Genomic DNA, 17,617 nt, shown 5'->3' on the forward strand with positions numbered 1-17,617 from the left:
CTCTAGCACACTCAGCAACCTAATGTTAGCTGCCAATGTATATATACCTACTTGTTACTTTTTTGAGAAAGGTCTCATGTTTCCCAGTCTGGCCTCAAACTCACTAAGTAGACAATGACAATTTCTGATATGCCTGCCACCTCCATGGGACATGGGACTGAGGATCAAACTTGGGGCTCTGCATACAAGACAAGCACTCCACCAGCTGAGCTTGATCCCAATCCTTTTACTCCCTGCTTCTGGAGTTCATGTTATGACAACATTTTACTCTTCTTGATCTGTTGTTTTAACTTTATAGCTTTAAATGGTATTCTACTAGAAATAGTAAAATTCTTCATGCTGCACCCCACTTTGATGCACTTAATAAACCATGGTTAAGTTTACTGCCAACCATTAGTAAACTCACTGGGATTTATAATACTAGCCATACCATGTAAAATATGTAAATCAACTTTGCTATGTAAGGAAATCAGTTTCAAATATTGCAAAGACTCAAAAGAACACACAATCATATTTTTTTTATCATTTTATTAGGAATAATTTCAAATGGGTTATGAAGAAAACTTATTCACTGAATTTGATGAGTTTTCAAAAAGTTCTTAAGATATGTTCATCAATAAACAGTAAAGTATCAGCAGAACTATCATATACTGGGCAAAGAGTCAGGTTGATTCCAAAAGCAACATGCAACATAAAAAAGGTAACAATATAAAGGGACAATCTGCTGAGTATTAAAAGTTATCTCAATATGAACTCTTTGCAACCAGCACAGAATTAGCTATCAAATCCAAACCATATTGACGAGGTAAGTTTGGCTGATGGAAGCCAGGAGTCAATAATGTGAGGGTGGTGGTTGGTGGGGGACCCTCAGTAAGAAAACTGAATAGTGTTTTGGAGCACATTCTTGGCTGGTACAAGCAGTATTAGAAAAACCTTTTTTGGCAAGGGGTAGAAATAAATACAAATGGAATGCTACATTTTTAAATCAGCAGACTGTCCTAGGAATGATAAAGGTGTCAGTAAAGTATCAGGGGAATAACTTTATAACATTATTGGTGTGGGCTCAAAAAACACTCAAAACAGATTTGTTTAAAGGTGTCACAAATATGTCCAGGCATTTAGGCTTAAGGGAAGTATAATAGTGGATACTTTTTTTTCCCAAGGAGAATTTCTCTTACACCCAAGCATATTGCTAAATAGCAACATTGTGCTTGGTAAACAATAATTGGCAACAAAATAAGTTTTAAATGCTGTAATATTCTGCCCAAACCTGTCTCAGATATCCTTTAATAACCAAGATGCAAACTAATTTTGTTGTAACAAGTCTAGACCAATTCTATCAAACATGTCCTTGGTTAGATATCCAGGTTCATTTAACGTTTTGAAAGTTCATTTGACAGCCAATCGAGTCCCTCATACAGACCAGTTCCTTGTGTAGCACAAGTGGCTTGAACATACCACTGTGAAGAAAAGACAAGAAAATACTTGATTAACAAGATGATACATACTGCCATTTTTAAACAGAAAATATTAAGTCCCTCCCCATAAATGCCTAAGGGCACTACTAAGTAATTACAAGTATACAAAATGGAAACTATAAAATCACAGTAATAAACACTAAGGAAATAAGTGATCTACTTGCATCCCACAAGCATGAATTTAATGCTCTCAGTAACTACAAAGGTCACTCAAAGAATCCTTTAGGAATTTGTTCACTCGATCCATTTAAAAATCTCTAACAAATTACCTCCCTGGTCCTTAAGATCCTCTCATTATACGCCATAAACTAAGGATAACATACGTGCAGATTTTTTAGACTTTGCTTTTTTTTAGACAAGGCCTCCTATGTGCTAGGTGAGTCCTCTGCCATTAAGCCACATCCCAGTCTAAAAGGGGTAAGTATCTGAAAGATTTTTGTTGATAGTCTAAGAACTTTAACTTTTTACGTAACTTTACTGTTTTAAAAAATAATTTTAACAAATTTGGTCTCACATATTCCAAAAAGTTTCACTTTTTAAACAGGAAAGATTCTTAATTGCTTGTATGAAACACAATAAAATCTAAATAATAAAAAGAGACCATATTTCAAAGAAACAACCCCCCCCACAAAACTTGAGACACCTAGAAACAATTCATATTTAATGGATAACTTACTCTATTTATCTATCTATCTATCTATCTATCTATCTATCTATTTATTTATTTATTTATTGGTTTTTCGAGACAGGGTTTCTCTCCGTAGCTTTGCGCCTTTCCTGGAGCTCACTTGGTAGCCCAGGCTGATCTGCCTGGCTCTGCCTCCCGAGTGCTGGGATTAAAGGCGTGCGCCACCACCGCCCAGCTCTAATTTACTCATTTTTAACAGACTAGTCTTATTCCACCTTAGAAGGAAAAAACGTATCTTAATGTTGCAAAGCCATTGTAGGTTTACCATGTTGCCAATTATCTGAGTATCAAATACCCTAGTAACCCAGAAGGGAGGGGAAGGGCACAAATTCCTATCTCTACAGTATAAAAACCTTCTATCTCTTACAATGTATCTTTTTTTAATTCTAATGGGACATCACAAGGTCTACACAATAAACCAACAGTATCTGCCTTGTTGACAAGTTAATGCAAAGCTGCTGTAGAGTAGGGGACACTATTGTTTTTTGACTGTATCTTTGGTTTTTGAAGACATGGTCTCATGTCTGTGATACAATTTCTGTTTATGTTGGATTTTGCCAATATATCAATCACTGATAGGTTATTTAATAGTAAGCACAGTATTGCTTATAAATTTGTATTAAAAAAAAATGTGTCAACTGAGGTTCTTCCCTAAGGTTCTGAAGTTAATAAACAAAGAGCACTAAACGATAGGATTTAAGATACAGCTGCTCCGGGCGGTGGTGGCGCACGCCTTTAATCTCAGCACTCGGGAGGCAGAGCCAGGCGGATCTCTGTGAGTTCGAGGCCAGCCTGGGCTACCAAGTGAGTTCCAGGAAAGGCGCAAAGCTACACAGAGAAACCCTGTCTCAAAAAACCAAAAAAAAAAAAAAAAAAAAAAAGCAAAACAAAAAAAAAAGATACAGCTGCTAAATCCTGTGCCTTTTATAAACAGCACCTGTAATACTGGTGATTGGGAAAGAAAAGCAGGAGAATGTCCCTGAGTTCAAAGCCAGCATAGGAAAAAAAAAACAAACAAAAAAACAAAAAACAAGCCAAGTATGAAAGAAATGCTCTGGGTTCAAACCCCAACACCACAAGAAATAGTAAAAATAAAACATTTGTATTTAAAAAAAAAAAAAAACCTGGAGAACTATTTGAATGATACAAAATTAAGAATGTCTGTAATCTCTACATATTCAACTCTTAGTACTGTTAATGTATCAATACAGAAGATAAAGTTAATAAAATTAAATAAATAGAAAAGTGAGAAACTATCAATATTTTTAAAAACAAAATTTAATGCAGTATTTGTAGTATTGAAATAAAGCCCAAAAGGGCTGGGTTTTAGTATGTTATGCATTTCCTATAAACCATATTACCATTTCTAGAAATGTGCTATCTGTCCAAAGGAAATAATTATTACACATTTAAACTGGGCAGGCATGGTGGCATAGGCAGAGCAGGCAGATCTCTGTGAGTTTGAGGCCAGCCTGGTCTACAGAGTAAGTTCCAGGCCAGCCAGGGTTACAGTTAGATCCTATCTCCAAATAATAATATCAATAACAATAACAATACTAATAAGCAGCTGAGTATTAGCCTAATTAGCCTACTTTCACCAGTGAGGAGGTTAGTGTCACCTCCAATACTTACTGTTCTGTTACGGAGAGACTGAAGACCTAACTTATCTGTCATCTCACTGATGGCCATAGCATTTGGCAAATCCTGTTTGTTTGCAAACAGCAGCAGCACTGCATCCTGCAGCTCATCTTCCAGAAGCTGGAGATAAAGGTTAAACCATTACCAGCTACCTTCTAAAATCAAACAGACTACTCACAAATCTTAAGTATGCATTTTATTCAAGAGTAAACAAGCTATTAGACACCAGTTACATTTCCCTATGTAAATTTCAAGCACTCATAAATCTCATCCTTCAGTTTGAGCAAATAATGATTGGCCTTTAAGAAGGTGGTTCTCAATCTTCATGCTGCGACCCTTTAATACAGTTCCTCTTGTTGCAGTGATCCACAACCATAAAATTATTTTCGTTGCTACCTCTGTAACTGTAATTTTGCTACCATTATGAGTTGTAATGTAAATATCTGTGTTTACGATGGTCTTAGGTGACCCTTGTGAAAGGAGCATTTGACCCCCAAGATGGGGTCTTGACCCAAAGGTTTAGAACTGCTGAACTACATAAATAAATCAATAGACTATCTAGGGCTTTTCTGTGCATTCTTAAGAACTTGGAAATAATATACTTTCCCAAGTTTACTTCTATCTCTAAAATGTGTGACCACGGACAATACCACAAAAACACATCTTGAAAATGATCAACTTAAAATACATACTTACCATTTTCTGCAGCACAGCTGCTCCTTCCTGAATTCTTTCTCGATCATTGCTATCTACCACAAAAATAAGACCCTAGGGAAAATTTTTTTCAATAAATTATAACAGTTAAACTTAAGGGCAACACTAAATATAAAGTATACTAGCAAAACAGTATGGAGAATTAGACACATGGTAGAAAATGTTCTTGCGTCCTGGCTAGGTTTACGCGAAGAAGCTAGAATCATCTGATAGTAGGAAACCGCGAGTGAGAAAATGCCTCTAGAAGAGCCAGGCGTGGGACATTTTCTTTCTTTTTTTCAGACTTACTCTTAGTATGAGCATGTGTGGGTGAGGTATGTGCACATGAATTTAAGTGCCTACAGAGGTCAGAGATGTGAGGAGATGTAAGGAGTTGTAATAGCAGCAGGCAGTTGTAAGCCAGATGATGTGGGTGCTGGGAACTGAACTCGGGTCCTCAGGAAGAGCCATCTCTGCAGCCCCTGTAGGATATTTTCTTAATTACTGATGTGGGAGTGGGAGGGCCCAGGCCATGGTGGGGAGTGCTACCCGTGGACAGGTGGTTCTGGGGTGCTTTGATCATCATGTTTCATCACAGAAGTAGTAACCCTAAGACAGAATGTTTAAAAATAGTTTTAAAAAGTCTCTAACACAGGCTAGCAAGACAACACAGCAGATAAAGGCACATGATGACCCGAGTTTGGTCCCCAGAACCCACATGGTAAGAAGAGACTCAATCCCACAATGTAAGTCTAAGTGGCATACCCTCCGCCCCTAACACACACCGGAAAATAAATAAAATAAAATACAATGTGACTTTAAAATTACAAAGAATTTCTGTTCTGGCTAATTTTATGTCAGCTTGATGCAAGCTAGTCATCTGAGAAGCGGAAGGCTGAGGGGAGAGACACTGCAGCCACCGTGAGGAGAAGCAGCATGTAAAGACACCGGTAAGCCACCAGCCACGTGGCAAGGTATAGATTTATAGAAATGGGTTAATTTAAGATATAAGAACAGTTAGCAAGAAGCCTGCCACGGCCATACAGTTTGTATGCAATATAAGTCTGTGTGTTTACTTGGTTGGGTCTGAGCGGCGGTGGGACTGGCGGGTGACAAAGATTTGTCCTGACTGTGGGCAAGGCAGGAAAACTCTAGCAACATCTAAGTGGCATACCCTCCGCCCCCAACACACACCGGAAAATAAATAAAATAAAATACAATGTGACTTTAAAATTACAAAGAATTTCTGTTCTGGCTAATTTTATGTCAGCTTGATGCAAGCTAGTCATCTGAGAAGAGCAACCTCAGTTGAGAAAATGCTTCCATAAGATCTGGCTGTAGACAAGCCTGTAGGGCACTTTCTTAATTAGTGATTGATGTGGGAGGGTCCAGCCCATTGTGGGTGGTGCTATCCCTAGGCTAGTGGTCTTGGGTTCTGTAAGAAAGCAGGCTGAGCAAGCCATGAAGAGTAAGCCAGTAAACAAGAATCTTCCATGGTCAAGTTCAAGGCTCATCTATTGAAAACTGATTTAAGCACCATGTAATTTTAACCTACCATTCTTCAAATCCAAAAAAAGCCCCAAACTTTATTAACCAATGACTACTTTCTCAATGCTAAGAGAAACAAATGTTGCCCCCTTTCTCTTCCCTATCATATTAAATACAGTAACACACAAGTAGCTAATGAGTTACCAGTCTGGAGGTCTCCCTCAGAGGGTAGGATGCCTGTCTGACAAGCAGGAAGCCCTGGGTTTGAGCTCTTACACTGAATAAAACTGAGTGTGGGGTTGCACTCCACTGTGATTCCAATATTCAGGAAGCAGAAGCAGGAGATCACAAGCTTCAAGGGACCATCAGCTATACTTTGACGTTGAGGGTGGCATGGGCTATGTGAGACCCAGTCTTAAAAATTAACAAAACAAACAGAGGCTACATAGTGAAGACAAAAGGAAAAAATGAAAGGCTCCTCAAAAGTTTATGACCTATGTGGATTTATGTATGCAATAAAAGGCATATGCAAAGTGTAAAAAGGAGAGATGACACACTTCAATGGTTTTTTTTTTTTTGTTTTAAATAAAGAAATTAGAATTGAGAATTGCATAATGGTACTAGCATGTTCTTTTCAGGTATATGAAATAACTTCCTGATAGTTTAAAGTTAATCATCTTTAAGAAAAAGCATTTTCATTAGTAAGAAGAGAACTGTATAAATATAATTTCTTCTTTAAATTATTATTATATATTTCTTTATTTCTTGAGAATATAATTACATCATTTCTCCTCTTCCTTTTTCTCCCTCCAGCCCCTCCCATTCCCCCCAGCCTCTTGCTCTTTTTCAAATTCATGGCCTCTTTTGCTTTGTTGTTAATGTATGCATCCCTAAATACATCAATACAAGCTGCTCAGTCAACAGTTTTTTTTATATACTTTATCATAGAAATAAAAAAAAAGTCTTGCTCCAAAATGCTGTTTGCTAACTCCAATTGGAAGAAACAAGCCCTAAGCAAATATCTCATGAAAAATTCGTGGTCTGCATGGTCAAATAAGAAATTCATAATAAAAGAAGCAACAGTAAGAATTTTAAAGCAATTCACAAATGTAATTCTGTACAACAAAAGTAGCAATGGGGAAACAACTAAATTAAGACTTTTCTGAAAACTTCCATAGGACACAGCATGAAATTCTCAGCTAATAAAATGATAGTAAATTTCATCTCTGTTAAAAGTTTATACCTTATATTATACTTAAGTGCTTGGTTAAGTATTCTTTCTAAAACCCTGACCCCAAATTTTATTTTTTAATGTGTGTGTGTGTGTGCGCGTGTGTGTGCGCGTGCGCGCACGCCTGAGTGTTAATGTATGAGCAGAGGTGTCAGAAGAGAGCGTCAGATCCCCCTGAAACTGGAGGTACAGATGGTTTAAAGTACCATTTGGGTGCTAGAAAACAAATCTAGGTCTTTTGTGAGAACAACAAGCACTGCTGAGCCATCTTCGCAGCCCCAATCTCATTTTCTTAACATTCCATTTTCATTTTCTAAATGTAAATAATGTCATCTGTTCCAAAGTAACATTAGTAGGAAGGAGATTTTAAGAATAAGTTCTAAATTAGTCCTTTCCTGTAATAGCCTAGGATCAACAGTATGGAAAAGCTCAACTTCTAAAATTAAGTCCATCTGTTCGAAGATGACTCAAAAAGCCAAATTGGGTGCAGCCGAGTTGGTTCTGTGGTTATGAGCACTTCCTGTGCGGATAAAGGACCCAAGGTCAGTTCCCAGCACCCACATGGCAGCTCACAACCATCCTTAACTCCAGTTTCCTGGAATCCAACAACTTCTTCTGGCTCTGCAGGCACCAGGCATGTATGTGGTACACATACATACATGTTGGCAAATAAAAACAAACAAAAAAATAAAAATCAGCCTTTTTAAAAAAGCCAAATGAATTATTTAGAAAAGCAAAATAATTGGACTTATCTAATGATGGGAGAGGAATTTACTACAATAAACAATTAGTTTCATTTAAGTGTTAGGAGTTAGAAGTGGTTAGGAATGCTAGAAATGCAAGCTAGAAGAGCTTAGCTGTAATTATACCAGGCCACACAGGGCCTTCCCTAGCAGGCAGGAACTCCCTAGGATGAAGAATGCTCTGGTCTTTAATTCTAAGGTCATCCAAGGAGGCCAGGATAGATCTAATCTCAAATTCATGATTCACATGTCTTACAAAGCATTTGAAACAAATATAAGGATAAGACTATTGTAAGGTTTAAAATCAGCAAGATTTACATTTTATTTCAGATACACATGAGAGTTTATTGTGTTAGCTTCTATTTCCACAATGAAGTTTTTTAAAAGCCTGTACTTTTGCAAAATCTGTTTTCTATCCAAAGCCATGTGAATTAACATTCTTGTTTTTTAGTAAAAAAAAAAAAAATGCCACATAATTATTTTTATATTCATACACTTGTACTACTTAGGCCAGGATTGTTCCAGCCATTCAACACGGGTGTTTATTGCTACCAGGCAATAGTATGCCTCAATGGAGAATAAGCACAACATTGCAAATCTTAAATATCCCAAGTGTTTAGCATATATACTATGTCAAAAAATTCTCAACTTTGGTAGTAAAACAAAAGCCTAATGTATAAGTCCTCATTATGGTAGAAAAGACAAAAGAACTGAGACCAGGTTAACAACAACAACAAAAAAAGAGTTCCTCGATCATTGCTTTTTAAAGATAGGTGCTCCCTATGGAGCCTTAGGTGGCCTGGAACTTGCTATGCAAGAACAGGCTGGACTGAATTTAGAGCCATCCTCCTGCTTCCCAAGTTCAATTACAGGTTCCAATTACAAGTATGTGCCATTGCTGTCCAGCTATAATTTAATCTTGAAGTCACTTCTAAGTTTCTGTTTCCTCACATTTGGAAACCTCAGCATAGGGCTGGGCAGTGGTGGTGCACACCTTTAATTCCAGCACTAGGGAAGCAGAGACAGGCAGATCTCTGTGAGTTTACAGAGTAATAAGTTCCAGGACAGCCAGAGCTACACGAGAAACCCTGTCTCAGGGAAAAAAAAAAGAAAAGAAAAGAAAACCCAGCATAATGGTGCATGCCTGCAATCTTAGTACTCAGGAGAGGGAGAGAGAACACGAGAACAGAACTAGAAGTGTTGTTCTTACCAGGAAATGAGTGTGCAAGCGTGCAAGCATTTGTAGTTGTCACAACTTCACTTGGAAGGTACAGTGGCTACTAGCATTTAGTAGGTAGACACAAAGGATGCTTGCTATTAAACATCCTACAATCCAAGAGAGGCCTCCTCACAGTTCAAAAATGTCAGTAGAGCTGCTATCATAAGAACACAAACTAGCCCAATCAATACCACAAAAGAACTTGCTAGAAGTATCAAATCTAAGAAGCTTGTCCACAGGATCAATCTGTACTTTTAACAGATACCCAGGTGATTCACACACTTACTAAAGTGCTAGAACACTAAGACTGCTTGGCTTACATGTTCAAGATTCGGACCTATGACTGGACTTGTGAGATTTAAGACTCCCTCAAAAGTGCAGCCAAATTTGACAACTCCTAATCTACATAATCCCTAAGGTCTCTTTCATGCCAGTATATCCTATATAATATAAAAATCTCCTACAAGTTAACAAAGCAGACTGAACTAAATCAAGTTCTACCACTGTCTTAGGTCCACTGTGATATATAACTCAAATTAAGGTTAAGAATCAAAGGAACTACTGATAAAATACTTAGTTCATTCTTGAGAACTCATTTACTCCTATCCAAAAATCTCACTGGAGTAGCTACATTTAATTCTTCTACACTATGTAACTGAACTTGGAAGGCATGACTAAGAGTATGCTAAAGAATGAAATGGGTGATAAGAATGTAAACAAGTCAACATTCAATATAACATTCAGAATATGAAATCTATAAATTAAAGTTACAAATATATAGCATATCTCACCTGGGTATTCTGGAAGTAATGCCTCCAGAGAGGCCTAATTTTATCTTGACCACCGACATCCCACACTGTGAAACAAATGTTCTTATACTCCACTGTTTCCACATTAAAACCTGTAAGAAAAAACAAAAAACAAAATGACCACTGTCCATAATTAAGTACCAAGAAATAAACCTTTTTAATGTGGAATTCTCTTAGAATAGCATTTTAAGTCTTACCAACATCAACTCTAAGATTAACAAAAACAAAATTTAATTTTTCACTGTATATAGTTATCTATAAATTTTCTTACCAATGGTGGGAATGGTGGTGACTATCTCCCCTAATTTCAGTTTATACAGAATTGTCGTCTTGCCAGCAGCATCCAATCCAACTAGAAGAAGACACCATAGATTTAAAATGTGAATCAAATATATATAAGCAATTCAACAATAATTTAGTTTCAAAGTAAAAGTTAACTGTTTGATACACAAATGAGTTAAAATGTAATTTTTCATTTTTCTTATTTCTCTCCCCTGCCTGCCCACTACCACCCCATCAACACCTTCCTAATCTTTGCCCTTTTCCTTTTAGACCTATAGACACAGGAAAAAAAGGAACTGGCAGGCTTGAGTTCTAATCTCTGGGCACTGTATCACCAACTAGGTGAGTGCCTTTGTTGGAGACAGGGTCTCTTATGTATCCCAGAATGGCCTCAAACTCATTATGTGGCTGGGGATGGCCTTCAACTCTTGATATTCTTGCCTCTATCTCCCTGAATACTAGTGCTAGGATTATAGGTGAGCTGTGCCTGTTAGAAATGGAGAAGCCAGTATAGTACACCAACTAAGCCACATCTCCAGATCAAAAATTAATCCCCTGTTTAATATTTACACAATGTATTTTGAATAAATGCTCTTCATGCTGGAGAGGTGACTTAGTGGTTTAGAGCAAGTACTAGTTTGGCTCCTGGCAGCCACTATCACATGTCTCATAAATGCCTTTCACTTCAGCTCTAAGGGAGCTGATGCTCTCTTCTGGCCTGCACAGGCAGTACACGCATGTGCACATACCCGCACACTGACACAAATAACTAAAAATTAAAAGTGAAATCTTTCTTTAAAAAGTTCTTAATGCTGGGGGCGGGCAGACATATATAGCTAGGTACTAGTCTCCTGATAGGACTAATTTTGACTAAATCTGTATCAATATCAAATATGCACAAATAAGATTCAAAGTCTTGATTTGTGTTTTGAAAATGGTCCTATCATATTGTTCTCCAATATTAATCTTAATTTTAATCTTTTTGTTGTTGTTATTCTCTAAAACAGGATCTCATGTAGCCCAGACCTCAAATTCACATTGTTATCAAAGCTGGCCTCAACATCCTGATGCTTCTGCCACTGCCTCTCAAGTGCTAGAATTACAGGCATGTGCTATCACATATGGCTAAATGTTAATTCATGAGATGCAGGTAAGTAGAAGGGAATATGCTTGTTTATGGGTCAAAGTCTATATTAGAAGGTATTATATAAGCCTCTTTATTATAGTAATAGTGAAGAACAAATTAAATGCTTTTAAGTATGACTCTCAAAACCTATATATTGTTGTCCATTAAACTCTCATAAATAAAAGATCAATATCAAGTAACTTCATTGAATGTACTTTTTTTTTTTTTAAGAACATCTCATTTGGCTGCCTTCATTTATTTTATCCCAGAATTTAAAAACAAAATCAACAGAGCATTAGTTTAGGCAAAAATACCTACTTAATGTTTAAATCAAACCACAACTTAAAACATGAAAACAGTGCTAGCAGGTTTTAATCTCACCTATCAGGTTATAGTCCTGTGCACTTCAGTGTGACTTTTTAGTTGGTCCAAGAGAAATGAAAAGTTACAGGATGACTTCAACCTATAGAACAACCTTTTCAACCCATATCCTGAAAACAGTAGCATCTTTCTGATGCAGTTTAAAAAGAAGAAAGTCAATACTCCTCTTGACAGCAATAGAAAAGGCCCCTAGGCCGTGACAACATGAGCATGGTTTGTACTCCACGATTTTTAGGAATCTACCCTGGAGAAAGGGAAGGCGAGAAGGGTGCTGAGGAGTGAGAGAAGGGTGGGAATCATTCACTCATTTCCTTATTCCTAGGCTCTCTAGTTGAACCCTGACTCTCACTTGTTGATACTGGGCACCGGCTTTTTCTTTCCAAAGGACTATGACATGTATTAGTCAGTGACTAGTCTGATCTCACTTATAGGCCCAAGAAAGGTTAACTGTTACACAGTATTTCATTTTCCAAATGTGAAATAGTATCAACAAGAGGAGTCAATCGGAAGGTGGGAGCTCAATGCTAGAGCTCTTGCATGGCAAGTACAAGGCTCTAGACTTGGGGGAAAGGAGCAAAAACAAAAACAAACAAAAAAACCCAACCAGATTTTAGTGTAAGACCTCTCTGGGTGATTGTGATCAAATTTTATTAACATCAAAATTTACCTTTGGGCCAGGTGGGGTGTTGTGCCTTTAATCCCAACACTTGGGAGGCAGAGGCAGGTGTAGCTGAGTTTGAGTCTACACACAAACTTGTTCACAAATGTGCACAATGACATTATTTATGAGAACTAAAAATAACTATAAATAACTGATAAATGGATAAGCAAACTGACATTTTCCACACAAGGGAATTACCATCTGGCCACAATACATCATAGACTACTACTACATGTTACACAAATGATGAAAACAACTATGACAAGTGAAAAGGCCAGACATGCATTATTATTTCATTAGCTGAAATGTCCAAAACAGTAAAACCTATAGAAACAAAGAATATTAGTGGTTGCCATGGATGCTAAAAAAGAAAAACAGCAGTGACTGATAAAAGTTATGGTATTCCAATGCCATTACAATGAATGAAGAGGTGTTGGAGAGGCAGGAAAGATGGAGGATTAGAAGTGGCTTTTTGTTTTGTTTTTTAATTAATATTTTTAAATTTTCTTTTGGGAGGATGCTACAGGGGTGAGGTATGCAGGGACTGGGAAATGAATGGGATTGGGGCGTGTGATGTAGAACTCCCAGAGTCAATAAAAATTATGTTAAAAAAAGTAGTCATGGAAATATTCTAGAATTTGAAAATGTTACACAACTTTGTAAACATAACAATTATACTTTAGGGGTGGCACATTTTTATTACAGTTTAATTATTTTGTGTGTGAGTTTCTATGTGCATGTGTGTGGCTGCATGCATGAATGCACAGTGCCTGGGGAGTCAGAGGACAGCGTGCAGGGGTCACTTCTGTCCCTCCACCATTCCACTCCCAGAGACTGAAGTCCAGTGGTTAGGCCTGACAAGTGCCTTTATCTGCTGAGACATCTTGAAGGTTCACGGTGGCTTATGCTTTATGAACATATGCCTCTATTTACAAAAATCAAAAACACAAAATAATTGGTCAGTGGTGTAATGTCAGAATATGGGAATTGGGACAGAAAAATCAGGAATTCCAACCCAACCTAGGCTGTATGTGACCTTGTGTCACAAAACACCAACCAATGTAAGAAAGCTAATTCTGATGCCAGAGCTTTCAAATAGTATTTATATACTGTGATCTTACTTTTAAGATTTTAAGACTACTATAGCTTAATATTCTATCTAGTTCCTCAGAGGTTTGACCATTTAAACTGAAATTGGAACTACCAGTTACAGAAAAATAAGGTTAGGTTTTTTTTAAATTAATGTTTGGATTTTCTACCCAACATAGTTGAAGAGTATTTTCCCTTTTATCAATGAGTTAATTAGCAACAAACTATCTAAGGTTAGTAATTATGTTTGCAAATAATGGCATAAGAAAATGCTTGTAATATATTAAGTAAAAAGGAACAACACAAAACAATTTTAAAGGAATAAAACCTAAAATGTGGAGAATAAATATGACAAGTAGGAGCAGGAGAGATGGCTCAGTGGTAAGCATTTACTGTTCTTCTAGAGGACTTGAGTTCAATTCGTAATACTCACACTGGGCAGTATACACCCGCCTGTAACTACAGTTCCAGATCTCTCTCTCTCTCTCTCTCTCTCTCTCTCTCTCTCTCTCTCTCTCTCTCTCTCTCACACACACACACACACACACACACACACACACACACACACACAAATAGTGAAATGGTTGAATTACAGGTGATGATCACTTTTTTCATGTCTAAATTTCACAAAAACAACTTAAAAAATAATCAGAACCAAGAATTAACCTTAATAAAAAGATTTAAAAAATGTTTTTGAGGGGGAAAAAAGGAACATCATTCTAAGCTTAAAGCCTCACTTATTAGTATATTTTTATTACTTATAGTGTATTTTTTTTTAAATTGGCAAAGAGAGGATCCTTCCCAGTACTTAGGAGATACATCAGAAGTTTAAGGTCATCCTTAGTTACATAGGAAGTAGGTCAGCTCGCGCTATATGAGATCCTTTCTCAAAAAACCTGGCAAGATGGCTCAGTGGTTAAAGATCATCCTCAGAAGCCTTTTCCCCAAGTTCAAAGAAAATAGGTTAAGATTAGTAACTCCTCTACCAAATACATTAGTAATTTCAGGAATAAAATTTAAGTATTGATTTACCAAAAGCACACCTTATCATAGACCTCAAAGATAGGGACCTATCTGCTTTCTAACTCTGCTACCTGAGTAATCTAAGGTAGAAACTAATTGTCCTTCAACTTAAATTTAGTATTATTCAAATGAGTAAATTTCCCTTATAACTAGTACATCATTTCTGTTGATCAAGAGTCTAAAGATTTTAAATTCAATATATTGTATTGACTATTTGTTAGTGTTTGAAACATAGTCTTCCTGGCCTCAATTTTGAGATCCACCTGTTTCAGCCTCCATGGTGCTCAGATTACAGGCATACATCACACTAACCCAGGCTTGACTTACTTTTAATTATGGTTAACTATTAGACATATCTTCCAACATCTTCTCTAATTTTGGGAGAGCAGCTAGTAGAGAAATTGCGTTTTCATGTTCAAAGTAGGTGGGTAATCCAGACACATTAGCTAACTACTACTGTCTCTTTATATGCTTTTAAACAGTAATCTAGGACTACAGATGTAGCTCAGTGGTTGTGTTATGTGCTCAGAACTCGAGACCCTAATTTTAATCCCCAGCACCAAAAGAATAAACAGACTATGAAAAGCTTTTGACTCAAGGAGGCATATATAAGCCTGATAAAGAAAATATGAGCCCATTAATGAGAGAGAGGGGTTAAAAAAACACATCATTCAGGGCTAGGTTTAGGGTAGACTACATGCACAAGGCCTTGAGTTCCAGCCTCAAAACCACACCACAAAGCAAATACACACACAGGAGCACATGTGTACATACAATCATCCATTCACTGATATTCCCAAAACTTGAATGGGTAAGATACCATAAAAGTGATTACTGATTACAAGGTCAGTCACTCATAAAGCCACAAAGAAACAACAAACCCCAAAACTCTTAGGAATTACCAAACTTCCAAACCACTATGCTCCCAGTTCATGCACATAAACCTGACACTTATACTTCCTCTAATGAGTTATCATAAAAGTTGACATTATGAATAGAGTGCTTTTAGCCACGGAAAACTCCAGGTGTGGTGGCACACAACTTTACCCCCAGCCCTTGGGAGGCAGAGGAGGGTGGATCACTGTGAGTTTAAGGCCAGCCTGGTCTATATAGTGAGTTCCAAGACAGCCAGAGCTATGTAGAGAGACCCCGTATCATAGAACAAAAACAGCAAAAGAAAGCGAACTTGAGCCATCATATACTTAACATAAAGATTGTAATCCCAACTCATGACAACTTCTATCCCTTTCATCATCACAGCAGGTTAAAAGCTTGTCTACTTCCGTTTTCTTCCAGTCTTTATTTGGGATGGATGGGAAAGTTTCTCAAACGTGGCAAAGTGCTTAAAGCATCACTTTACCCTTCTCAGCCATCCCTTTAGCCAGCCCAGGACGGTAACAAAGAAAACCAGAATCCATCTACAATAAATTCTTTCTTCTTCAGTAACACAATCTTGTACTGGCTAATCTCTAAGACACTCATTTATCTCAGTCCAAAGTCCTTCCTTTGACTTCAGGTCCTTTTCCACACTGCCAATTTCCAACCACGTAAGGCTTAAAGAACACACTGGCCCTCCTAAAATAACTGTCCTCTTCATAAAGGGGAGCTGAGGAACTGTGAAAGAACACATTTTCCCTTAGCTTTGTGAAGGAGTCGTGAACAACTGTTTTCTGGATTGTAAAGAAGCTGAACAATAACCAACTTGTACCCCCATACTCTGCAACATTACAGAAACTGAAGCACTTCTTGGTGGGGGTGCTCAATACGACCCCTTTCTCCTCACACTCAACAAGTGTCAAAAGATACTATTCAGGTCCTTGGAACTCAGCTGTGAGGTATTAAGGAGAGAACTCTCACTTCAGCCTAGTGAATGGCCTCGTGGGCAATAAATCCTGCCACTGAGAAGCAGTTTTTAAACAAACTTTTTTAATAGATGACCTCGAACTCAAGAGTCATGTTCAGTTCAGGTGCTTTAGAACTTTCCAGTTAAAACACTTTTTCGTTTCTAAAGTTGACTTTTTAATTTTTTATTATTATCTAGGCCAGATAGATCAAATTAGTTTGAAAGAGCAAAGATAGTAAACCGAACAGGTTTAGTGCTTTAGGTTTAGAGCTGAAAGACGGCCATGGGATAAATTCTGTTTTCACAGAATAAGCTTCATAACCATGAGAAAATAAAGTCGAATCCAGATCAAGGTAAAGTTTAGTAAAATGAGCTCAGAGGACTCCAGGCTTTTTGCTCAAACCTTGGGTGCTCCTTCGCCACAGTGGGCCTGGTCACTTCCTGCCCCAGGCGGCTCCTGGCTGGGCTCACATACCAATGGTGTGTGCACAGGGCGTGCACGACCAGGAAAGGGGGAGGAGGAAGGCTGGAGTCGCCCAGCCTCACTCTCGGCCGCTGCCCACAGCCAGAAAAGTGAGGCGGAAGATTGCACCCTTAGGATGGCCTCGCCACGGTGAACTACCCCTGGAGCTCGGCTCCCTCTTCTCAGGCTCTCAATTCGATCAGGGAGAGAAAGGCACGCAAAGCCGAGAGCGAGGACGTCTGGCCCGAGTCTCCGGCTCAGCCTCTGTGGGAGACAGATCCCTCACCCCTCGCCCCCATTGTTCCCCTGAAGCAGTCTTCTGGTCCGCCCTCCCCCACCTCGGCCGGGGAAGGCTGGGCCCGAGGCCCCCGGGCAAGCACCTGGCCCTCCCTGGCTCCCGGCCCCTCACTCACCCATCAAAATGCGCATCTGCTTCTTGCCGAAGAGGCGAGAGAAGAGAGAGGAGATGGTGAGGCCCATAGCGGTGGTGGCACTTGCGACGGTCAAAAGAGGGGGTCTGGTGCGTCCTCGGGCCTTCTCGGTTCCGGCTCACGACCAACGGGGCGGAAGAGAAAAGGCCGAAGACCTGTCTCGCTGGCCGGCGTGTCGGCGAAGCCGCGGGACACGACGTAGCGGGACCGGGAGCTGCTCGGCGACTGGTGCGGTGGCTCCGGCGCGGCGTTAAGTGTTCGGCTGTGCCACGTCACACGGCGGCCGCGGAGGCTCTGGCGGCGGCCCGCCCGCTCCAACGCGGACAGAATC

General features: G+C 38.7%; 1 protein-coding gene across 1 annotated transcript; it reads right to left on the reverse strand.

Moving 5' to 3' along the window:
• Positions 1–511: 511 nt before the first annotated feature.
• On the reverse strand, positions 512–17,617 carry Arf4 (ADP ribosylation factor 4). The gene is made up of 6 exons (XM_028882424.2): positions 17,269–17,617; positions 10,259–10,339; positions 9,970–10,079; positions 4,501–4,572; positions 3,799–3,924; positions 512–1,460 (listed from the first exon to the last, which is right to left on the reverse strand). Exons 1-6 carry the CDS (start codon positions 17,333–17,335, stop codon positions 1,374–1,376), a joined length of 543 nt encoding a protein of 180 aa, XP_028738257.1. The 5' UTR covers positions 17,336–17,617; the 3' UTR covers positions 512–1,373.

This window comes from Peromyscus leucopus, chromosome 9 (genome assembly GCF_004664715.2).
Source record: "Peromyscus leucopus breed LL Stock chromosome 9, UCI_PerLeu_2.1, whole genome shotgun sequence".
NCBI lineage: Eukaryota > Metazoa > Chordata > Mammalia > Rodentia > Cricetidae > Peromyscus > Peromyscus leucopus.

Excerpts from the sequence above, each read along its gene's own strand:
- Arf4 (XM_028882424.2), bottom strand. The coding sequence starts at position 17,335 with ATGGGCCTCACCATCTCCTCTCTCTTCTCTCGCCTCTTCGGCAAGAAG. Across the intron at positions 10,340-17,268 it reads GCAGATGCGCATTTTGATGG|TTGGATTGGATGCTGCTGGC; the intron begins GTGAGTGAGGGG and ends GTCTTCTTCTAG. Across the intron at positions 1,461-3,798 it reads AGTCTCTCCGTAACAGAACA|TGGTATGTTCAAGCCACTTG; the intron begins GTAAGTATTGGA and ends TTTTCTTCACAG.